The 11,396-nt window shown below is 36.5% G+C and overlaps 1 protein-coding gene across 1 annotated transcript; it reads left to right on the forward strand.

The window, feature by feature from the left end:
- Window positions 1-2,374: 2,374 nt before the first annotated feature.
- LOC113338991 (protein ESKIMO 1-like) lies at window positions 2,375-4,965 on the forward strand. The gene is made up of 5 exons (XM_026584390.1): window positions 2,375-3,251; window positions 3,356-3,527; window positions 3,617-3,816; window positions 3,941-4,099; window positions 4,386-4,965. Exons 1-5 carry the CDS (start codon window positions 2,617-2,619, stop codon window positions 4,735-4,737), a joined length of 1,518 nt encoding a protein of 505 aa, XP_026440175.1. The 5' UTR covers window positions 2,375-2,616; the 3' UTR covers window positions 4,738-4,965.
- The last annotated feature ends 6,431 nt before the right edge of the window (window positions 4,966-11,396 follow it).

Genomic DNA, 11,396 nt, shown 5'->3' on the forward strand with positions numbered 1-11,396 from the left:
ATTCGGAGTTGTGCATAAACAGCTAAGTTCACAAAAAGATGGAAGATGGTACACTGACTATTAGGGGTGTCAACGGGTCCGGGTTCTCCTGAATATCACTAGATCCGGATCCGGACCCTACTTATAAAGGTCGGGTCCGGTTCTTAACGGTTCCGGGTCCGGTTCCTAAACTTATGGACCCAGAACCGGACCCGTTTAAATATCCGGGTACCCGTCGATACCGGGTACCCATTGGATCTAAAGAAAACTATTTAAAAAATCTCAAAAACTTAATATATTTCTCTTTTTAGCTTGGATTTAAGTAATTTTTATAAAAAATTATTATTATTTCTTATGAATGTACTAAATAAAAATTAAATATAAGAGAAAAAATTTAAATGAGTAAAATATCAAAGCTGAAACTAGAAAAAATACTTATAATTTTGCTAAAAACATGAATAAAAGAATGAATAAACGGGTATCCGATACCCGCGGGTACCCAATGGATATTACCCGTTTGGACCCGTTTAAACTCGGGTCCAATCAGGTAATTACCCGTCAGGTCCTAAGTAGCTAATGGGTCCAACTTTAGGACCCGGAACCGGACCCTAATATACCGGATCCGGATCCGGATAATGGGTACCCATTGACAGCCTACTGACTACACATAGTTCCTTGGTCTTTACTTCAATCACAGGGATTTCTTTTTTCGTATTTTACTAGCGCTTTTATTGCTAATATTTTAACTTAATGGACATGTTTAAGATTATAGACATGTTTTTTTACAGCTGAGGATTTAATTTAGAGAGATTGGATCAAGAAAATGATTACATTCTGTAACCTTTTCTTATTATATGTGTTAGTTAGCCTGAAACCAAACTTGCTTTATTTTGGATGGTATAGTCTATTATATGGCTGAGAGCAACCACAGTCACGGCCAAATTTGGGGACTAAACTCAAATTTGGTCTCAAAATATGCCGCAACGGAAGGGACCAAACCCAAATTTGATCGCCAAAATTAGGGTTTGAGACCAAATGTGGTCGTTAACCCAGACTAAACGAAATATAGTGGGACGGAAGTATTAATAGCGTATGAAAGCAGACGAGATTTTAGTGACCGTATGAAATCAGACGGAAGTATAATTAACGTATGAATCAGGCGCATCTATAAACTCCGCCTAACCAAACGCATGTAATACATACGCCCCAACACAGACGTAGTTATATTGTACGCCCCAATGGGACGTTGGTATATTTTACGTCCCAATGGGACGTTGCTTTAATGTACGCCCCAATGGGACGTTGGTATATTCACTCGTTTAGTGGGCTAATACGTTATTAGAAGAAGATTAGTGGGCTAATACGTTATTAGAAGAAGATTAGTGGCTAATATTTATGTAAATTCACTAATCAGGCGGTCATTAAAAGTGCGCCTGAATCAGGCGGTCATTGAAAGTGCGCCTGAAATCAGGCGATCATTAAAAGTGCGCCTGAATTAGACGGACATTAAAAGTGCGCCTGAATCAGGCGCACATTAAAAATGCGCCTGATATCAGACGGTCATTAAAAGTGCGCCTGAATGAGGCGGACATTAAAAATGCGCCTGAATGAGACGGTCATTAAAAGCGCGCCTGAACTGGGACGGTCATTAAAAGTGCGCCTGAACTGGGGCGTTTGTTATACTTCCGCCTGACTAAAAATAGTCTTCCACGACTGTGGTTGCTCAGTGTAAAATGCCAATTTTTTTTAGCTTTTGGTCTGCTATTTGGCATTTGGTCGACTCCATGACTGTGGATGCTCTGAGGGTTCTCTTTTGGGAACGCATCCAAGTATCTAAGAATATTTTAGTGCGCAGCTTGTGCCAAAACAAACGTTCGGGAATTGGTTGTTTCGTTGCTATTCCCTTTATGTCAGTTTGTATTAAAGAAAGGGTGTGTATTATGCAACCAGTTAGTCAGCTGTAAAACTTCGATAAATTAATAGATTTCGGACCGAAGAAAATTATTATTTTTGGTTTTCTTCTGCGTTGTTATGGCTTTCTTTTTGTTTAGCAAAATTATCCATGTCGGGTGCCCATATTGTTACCTACTTTGAATGTAATTGACTTCCATATTCTCATATAATGACCCATATATTTGAAAAATTAATACTCTGAATATAAATAGTTTCAATGTTTAGATCTCGTTTATATTTACCAGTGGTATTGTGATTGTGATACTGTTAGATCAAAAAACGGTCGAAGTTAAAAAGATAACATAATTCAAACTGCCATATGCGTTTCGTTTATTAGGCTATGAAATTCTTACATCAGAGGAGAGAATAAAAGAAAACCAATTTGACTAGCTTTGATCTTACTTCTTTATAGAATCCTCACCAAGAATCCCTAAAAGAGAAGTAGTTATAAAGAATTTTAACAAAAAGAAAATAAAAATCAGAAAAAGACATTTCTCCTTGAAACACCAAAACCAGTTAAAATTATCTTGAAAGACAACCCCACATTCCACCAAATCCCCCATTAAACAAACAGAAATTCTAATTCTCTTATATCTTTCTTTATCTCTCAAAATCTCTCTATCTCTGATCCGACCCTCTCTCTGACAGACTACAGTTCGTTAAAGACTAGTCTCATCTCATCTCATGCAGCTGCCAAGAAGAAAAACGCCTCTGTTTGAAACAGTAGGAGCAGGAATGAAATACCCAGGTGGTGGTGGAAGAAGAAACAGCAATCTATCAATCATCGTTGTAATTTTCTCAATCTTTCTTTTTGCTGGGTTTATGTATAATGAAGATGTTAAATCAATAGCAGAATTCCCATTCTCAACTAAACCTTCTTCTGCTACTACAAAACCTATTACTACTCATCATCATCGTCAAGAACTTCACCAAGAAATCTCAACTTCAATCAAAAACACTGAAGAAGAAGGTGATAATAAGAATTCAAGAACTACTACTACAACTGTTACTAGAATAGAATCACAAGAAACCCATGTTGATGATGTAAAACCATCAAAAATCCAACAACCCATTATTGAATCAGTGGTGGTTCCTAAACAGAAACCAGAAATCAAGAAGATTATTGAAGAAATTGAAGGGCCTCCTGAAAGTTGTGATCTTTTTGATGGGAAATGGGTTTTTGATAATATAACTCATCCTCTTTATAAAGAAGATGAATGTGAATTTCTGACTGAACAAGTTACTTGTATGAGAAATGGTAGAAAAGATTCTCGTTATCAGAATTGGAGATGGCAACCTACTCACTGTAATTTACCAAAGTAAGTTTTTCTTTTTTTTTTTACTGGAAATCTTATCAAAATTTGTTTCATTAATTTCTGAATTAATTAGTATTAATTCTGTGATTAATTCTGTAATTAATCAGATTCAGTCCAAGATTATTACTAGAAAAGCTAAGAGGGAAAAGATTAATGTTCGTTGGTGACTCGTTGAATCGGAATCAATGGGAATCAATGATTTGTTTTGTTCAATCTGTTGTTCCTGCTGGAAAGAAAAGCTTAAACAAATATGGATCGCTCTCTGTTTTCCGACTTGAGGTACTGAGCCAACTCAGATCGAACGAGTTCATTAATTACTTTTTATTAGTTGGTGCTTTCCTAATATGTTTTCCACTTGTGACATGAAGGAATTTGACGCAACAGTTGAATTCTACTGGGCACCATTCTTAGTTCAGTCGAACTCCGATGATCCGACGATGCACAGTATCTTAGATCGTATAATCATGCCGGAATCGATATCGAAACATGGCGAAAACTGGAAGGGTGTTGACTATTTGATCTTTAACACATACATTTGGTGGATGAATACACCTGACATGAAAGTCTTGTAAGTACCCAAAAAAAAAAAAATTTGCACAAACTTTTTCCTTATGACACCCTTACTAGATAATGCAAGTGCACTATAAGTTGCATACAATGTGGTGATAATTTGTTGTGATTTTTGTTTTCAGGCGAGGATCCTTCGACGAAGGCGACACGGAATACGATGAAATCGACCGGCCGATAGTTTACAACAGAGTTTTGAATACATGGGCAAAATGGGTTGATGAAAACATAGACCCAAAACAAACATCAGTCTTCTTCGGTAGTATGTCTCCTCTCCATATCAAGTAAGACATCATTTTTAATCCTCCTAATTACTTTTAAGGGAAAAGCACAAAGTGTTTCACAAAAAGTGAACCACTAGTATAATTGATCAATCACAATTTGGTTGTTTGTGCGTCAATTTGATGTAGACTTGCAAGTCACTCTCCTCCACTGCTTAAATTGCACTCCACCCTGTAAATTCGACGGCTGAAAAGGAGTCAATGTCTGACTGTCGGTAACCAACCACCTTTTATTATCTGAATCTGACATTCTGACATAATTTTGGGTTGAAATGTTGTGTATTTATAGGAGTGAAGATTGGGGAAATCTGAATGGGATCAAATGCGCGTTAGAGACTATGCCAATACGGAACATGTCGATGCCGCTGGAAGTTGGAACAGACAGAAGGTTTTTTGTGATAGCTTCGAATATAACAGCGAACATGAAAGTGCCAGTTTATTTTCTCAACATTACAACTTTGAGCGAGTATAGAAAAGATGCGCATACTTCTGTTTACACAATTCGGCAAGGGAAGCTGCTGACAGCGGAACAGAAGGCTGATCCACAAACGTTTGCGGATTGTATTCATTGGTGTCTTCCTGGTTTGCCTGATACTTGGAACGAGTTTCTTTATGCTCGTATCATCTCTCCGCGGTCTTGACCCTGTCGATCAATCCATCTGTCTCTACTTTTTTCTTTTAATACATAGAAGAAAAAAATGAAGAATTGTGTCAATTTACTGATTTTTCTTGCTTGCGAACGGCGAGGTTTTTGTTTTCCTTTTTTTTTTTCCGAATATTTTTGTTTAGCCAGATTGGCTGATGAAAGTTATAAAGAAAATGTATATTGAGTTCTGATCAGAAAGAAAAAAGAAAATTAATAAGCAAAATAGTAATTGAAAAAACAAAGTATCTTTATGCTTTTCTCACAAAGTCACCAAACCAAGATAGCTGGGTGCCACAGGACATCAAGATGACATATTAACCACTTTTTTTTTTTTTTTTTTTGGTAATTGAATATTTGTCCCTATTTTTGATGGTCTATACAAATATCCTTATCACACAATAAGTATGTCTCTCTTCATTTCTAAGCCCATCAGGGGTCTAATAAGGTTTTTATTTCTTCCAATTTGCAGCGAACCCCACCACCACCACCAGCATCTCCATCGTCACCACCTCTGCAAATTCTCCTACCTTCGCCGCCGACAATCGAGATGTATCAACAACATATGAAACCTTCTTCTTCTTCTATAATCGATTTTTAAAATCATACCCAAATAAAACGAAATCTGATTTTTTAGGCTTTGAAATTAAGTTTTGAGCAACGTTTGCGAATGATTTGGTGGTTCGATTCGATTAAGAAAAGGGGATCTGAGAGCTGTTGCGATAAATTGATTTCGAAATGGTTATGATGTGTGAATCAATAGGATATGTTGGAGATAATGAACTTGTTGTTGCTGAGAAGTAATGGGTGTGTTTGAATTTGAAGTTGTTGATGCTTCTAATGGATTAATTGTGATTAAAATGAATAGATGAATGTGTAGGAATTACAGGGAATATAGAATTATGAATACAAAAGTAAGGATGATAATGGTAGCGGCGGTGGTGGTTCTGGTGGCGACGGTGGTGGTTCGAATTGGTATTGAAGCTTCATAGAAAACAATGACGGTTGCTGCTATGGATTATAGATGGTGGTTGATGGTTTTGTTGGTGGATCTGAAACTGCAGTTTGTGAAATGGTAGCATTTTTCCATCAGCATGGATAAACATCCATTGTTGATCCAACTAAAATGGATAAACTTGTACTGTTGATCCAACTGCAATGGATAAACTTCTACTGTTGATCCAACTGAAATGTATCAATTTCAGTTTTATGCCACTTAATGTTGATCCATCATCATGGATAAACATCCACTGTTGATCCATCATCATGGATAAACATCCATTGTTGATCCAACTGAAATGGATAAACTATTGTTGTTGATACAAAATTATCTGAACCGATGGTGGGTGCGGCGACGGTGGCGGTGGTTGCTTCTATGGATTATTAATGGTGGTTGATGGTTTTGTTGGTGGATCTGAAACTGTAGCTGATGAAATGGTAGCATTTTCCCATCAGCATGGATAAACATCCATTGTTGATCCAACTAAAATGGATAAACTTATATTGTTGATCCAACTGCAGTGGATAAACTTCTACTGTTGATCCAACTGCAATGGATAAACTTCTACTGTGAAATGTATCAATTTCAGTTGTATGCCACTTATTGTTGATCCATCATCATGGATAAACATCCATTGTCGATCCAACTGAAATGGATAAACATCCATTGTTGATCCAACTGAAATGGATCAACTACTGTTGTTGATACAAAAATATCTGAACCAGTGGTGGCGGCAGCGACGACGGCGGCGGACTAGTGGTGGTGGCGGCGACAGACTAGTGCTGGTGGAGGACTGTTGGTGTTGTAATGGTGGTGGTGAAGGAGTGGTGGTGGAATATTGGTGGTGGTGGCGGTTGTAGGTGGTGGTTGTTGAACGGTGGTGGTGGAATGGTAGTTGAATGTTGGTGGTGGTGGTACTAGTGGTGGTGGTGAAGTGGTAGAGGAAGAAATTTGTTCCATTTTGAAATAAAGAAAAATATCACATGGATGAGGGTATTAAGGTAATGTAATATTAAATGGATAAGGTTATAAAAAAGTAGGGACATATTTATTGTCGAATAAGGATATATTTGTTGGGTTCGAAAAGGAAGGAAATATAATTAATATACCCTTTTTTTTGTTACGAAAAAAAAAAAAAAAGAGCAAGCCCAACTTGCTACGCGGAAGAAAGAACAATTCCTAGGGGTGCGCATTTTATCCGTAATCCGCGGATTTAACCGGGACCAACCGTATTTGTACGGATGGATGCCCGGACCGTTCACTAATGGGTTGGACACGGATGGAATTTTTGAAATCCAACGAATTACAGATTGGACCCGGATGCAACCTTGAAAATACGTTGGACATCCATATCCGATAGATTAAGGGCATTTATATAGTTTCTAGAAAATATATGGATAGTTTTAGAATTTTTAGGTGTTTGCTTGGAGTGTTGTCCATGACACTTCTATATTTATATATATATATATATAATGCGTAGGTTCTATAAGAAGTCATCTATATAGGCTTTATTTTTTCATTATAAATTTTAACTAACACAAATCCATTGGATTATCCGCATCCAATCCGTTCATCTGTGCATCCATTGGATGTTGGATTGGATGTGGATGCAAAATTTAAAATCCGTAATGTATTGGATTGGATGCAGATGTGTAGGTCCATACCGTCCCATGTTCACCCCCAATTCCTCCGCCTCAAATCGACTTGAGGGTTCAGCCCAAAGTGCACAGGAAGCAAAAAAAGATGCACAACAATATTTCTTTGTGAATCGGGCGACATTGACATGTTAACTCCATAAATTTAAAATCTCTTCTTTTTCACCTTTTTTTCCCCCTTGAGAATAAGGTATTTCATTAAAGAAAACTAACACTCCAAAGGAGTCACAATTACATCTGAAATAGAGCCATCTAATATAGAGAGTTGTGAGGTTCTCCTAATATAAGATTTATCTACCGCAAGTTTTTGTAAACTACAAGCAGGTGGGAGATTATCCCAATCTGTAACGAAAAGTTAAAGTTTTGGCATGTTTAGCAAGAGCGTCTGCTACTTCCTTTCCTAGTCTAGGAAAAAAATGAAAACCCAAAAAGTTATGGCAATCTCTAACTATTTTTGATGTTTCAGTTAAAAGAGCTATGATTTTCCAAGATACCTCAGAATTCTTGGCTTTTAAGTAGTTGAACAAGCTTTCGCAATCCCATTCAATGCTGAAATTTCCGATACTTTTTTCCTTAGCCCATACTGCTGCCTGATACACTCCTACTGCTTCTGCTTCTTGCGGGGTCTGGTGTGATTGATGGTCCTGCTCTGCCACCTTCAAAGTTTTCTGCATCATTTCTCAAAATTAAAGCAAAGCTAGAGGGGGCTATAACTGAGTCCCAAGCCGCATCAATGTTAATCTTTAATGTGTTATTCTCTGGGGCTATCCAAATAGGTTTGGGTTTTGCTGTATTTTTATGATGATACACCTGTTTAGTGAGTTTTCTTTTTCACCTTTTTGATCACAAATGAGCATTATTTTTATCTCATTCTAATTATATGATAATCTAACATATGTTTTAAGTCCTGTTTTTGTCCTCTGCTTTATTAATTGCTTTGTTTTTCTTTGCATTTCCGTTCTTGTTTTATTATGTATAACTAATCATTCCTCTTCTCTTCTATGATGTGTTTACAGTTTTTTGCTCCTCTAATAGCATTTGCCACTTGTTTTGTTGTGTTCATGGCATTTGTCGAGCCTGTCTTCATTAATCGTTTGGTTATTTTGAATATTTGTGATGGTTTCCTTGAACATTGGTGGAAGAGAACTCAGATCCGATCCAACACAGTAACCAGATCAATGCGCATGGTCATCATTTTCTTATTTTAAAAAAAATTCAAAAACTTCAATTACCAAGTCAACTGGAGAATTTGGCTATTCCTCATCCTCAGTACCTTAATTGCCAACTGTAGTTTCCTTAGTTGTACGTGTCAAATATCTCATGTAATAATATGGTAAAGGTAAAAATATTTCGTTATTAATTACCAAAAACACTACTTTTATACCCTGGTCCACATAGGGTTGTCTCATCAACAAAGTTTTGTAAACCCTAATCCTTTCAAGTTCATCAAGATGGAAGAAGAAGGCATAACTCAAGTAGGAGACTTGGTTAACAAATTTAAGCAAGCCACACTTGATCTGAGTGACATTAATGAAATGGTTATCTTTCAACAAGACAATTTCAATGACAAGGAAGATGCAGGAAATGCATGGGAAGCTAGTGCAATTGGTAAGGTTAGTATCGAAGAGAGAATGAATCATGATCTCGTCGAGAAATATGTCCAGTTTACTTGGCCTTTTATGACTGCAGAGGATCTCAGAATTGTGGAGATCGATCCATATACTTTTATTTTCAAGTTTAGCACTTGGATTTTGCTGAACAAAGTTATTGATGAACGTCCTTGGAGTCTCAACAAGAAACTTCTGGTAGTCCATGATTACATACCCGACATGGTATACACTGAAAAGTATTGCGGATTCCAACAATTCTGGATTCAATTGAAATTTATTTTGCTTGAGCACATGAATGTAGAAGTGTGATAAAGATTGGAGAAATCATGGGTGAAGTTGTGGATATCGAACCAAAAGATGTCATGCCAGTTGGTGTAAATCCTGTCAAGGTTTGTGTCAATATTGACCTTACAAATCCACTAATAAAGGGTGTAAAAGCAATAACTAATGCAAGCTTAACTCGCTGGATAAAGTTTTTCTATGAAAGACAGCCTAGTGGAATTTTCACTGACTGTTATATAATCAAACATTGTAAGGGTGCTTGTAAAGACGCGGCCAACTTCTTGGCTAAAACTCATGAAAATCCTTACTTCTTCGGAAAAGTTAGCAACTTGAGGAAAACTATCTCGTCTAATCCTACTACTAATGCACCAGCTCCAAGGAAGAACTAAAAGAGTTTTAATAAATCCACTATATTCATACCACCCAAGGATTGCATCCCTGTCAACATGAATTTTTCGCTGAAGCAGAGTGACTCTAGTGGTGATAATGCTACTTGACTAAGGAAACTAATTAGAACTTCTAGTGCCCTCATTCCCACTTCCAGTGAAACAGAGTCTTCTTCTACCAATTCCACTTTTGATGCCATCACAAACTCTCAGGAAGCTCAAAGGTGCACAACACAAGGAGAACAATTTGGAAATGCATTAATGAAGAGTCAGGTAATTGTTACACTTTTAAAATTTTCTTATATTACTTCGCTTTCTATCATCATTATTTCATTAATCATTACAAAATTGTTTAATATAACTCAAATTTATTGTGCCTTTTTCATTAATTTAATTCCTAATTTGCATGCATTTATTATCATATTATGGTTTACGCTAAAAAATTTCATAAACTTGTTAAATGTTTTTTTGTGCATCTTTTTTTTTTATCGATAAAGAATTTGATGCTAGCGAGTTTCGAACTCAGATCACTGGTATCATCATCCAGTGACTTTACTACTTTTTTTGTGCATCAAAACCAAACATTTTGCTACTATGAAGATTATATCTTGGAACGTTCAAGGTTTAAAAATTGCTGCCACTAGAAACCATCTTTATGATATTATCAAGACCCAGAATCCGGACATTATCTTTATCTGTGAAACAAAAATCAGTCAAGATAAAAGTAAACCTTTAATAAGCCATTATCAATACCCAAATCAAGCTTTCATTGAATCAATAGGTTTATCAGGTGGTTTAGTTATATTATGGAAAAGTGGTTTTAATTGTGATTTACTAGATGCTAGCAACAACATGTTCAATTAGTTGTTCAATATGACCCTAGCATACCTGATTTTTTACTCACTTGCATGTATGGATATCCTAATTATGCTAGGAAAAAAGATCAGTGGGATTACACCCAACAAATTGGTGGACACCACAATGGTCCTTGGATTCTTATTGGTGATTTAAATTTTCATCTTTTAGATGATAGTCTTAAGGCATCTACTTCTGCTGATGGTTTTGTTAATGGTATTATCAATACTTGTGGTCTTGAAGACATTGGGTATGTTGGAAAAGATTATACTTGGACCAGTAACAATCTAGACACTGGTACTAGAAGATCTAGAATAGACATGGCCTTAGGGAATGTAGACTGGAACCTAAATTTCCCTAACTCTAAACTGATGCACCTTACCCAAGTTGGTAGTGACCATAGCCCCATTATGCTTTTCACTGACTCCACTGTACCTAATTGTTAGAAACCTTTCAATTTTTTTCTTACCTGGTTAAATGATGAGTCTTGTGTTTCTGTTATTGATAAAGCTTGGCAAATAGATGTTCTGGTTTCGCATGGTGTTCAATTTGTTAAGAAGCTTCAATCAGCAAGAAGAGAACTTTCTTTGTGGAATAAGAGTCACTTTGGTAATATTAGTCAAAGAGTGGATGAGTTACAACAGGAACTTGATGTCTTACAAGCTCAGCCCCCATCTGATGTTAATCATAATAAGATTCTCAGCATCAACAAAGACTTGAACAAATGGCATAAAAACAAGAGTGAGTTCTATCTTCAAAAATCCAGGGATTCTTTTATCAAGGATATGGACAATAAAAGAAAATACTTTCATACTAAGACCAAAAGAAGAAAGGCTAGGAATAATATAGATTCTTTGCATGATCATAAC

Source organism: Papaver somniferum, unplaced genomic scaffold (assembly GCF_003573695.1).
Source record: "Papaver somniferum cultivar HN1 unplaced genomic scaffold, ASM357369v1 unplaced-scaffold_19, whole genome shotgun sequence".
NCBI classification, from domain to species: Eukaryota; Viridiplantae; Streptophyta; class Magnoliopsida; order Ranunculales; family Papaveraceae; genus Papaver; species Papaver somniferum.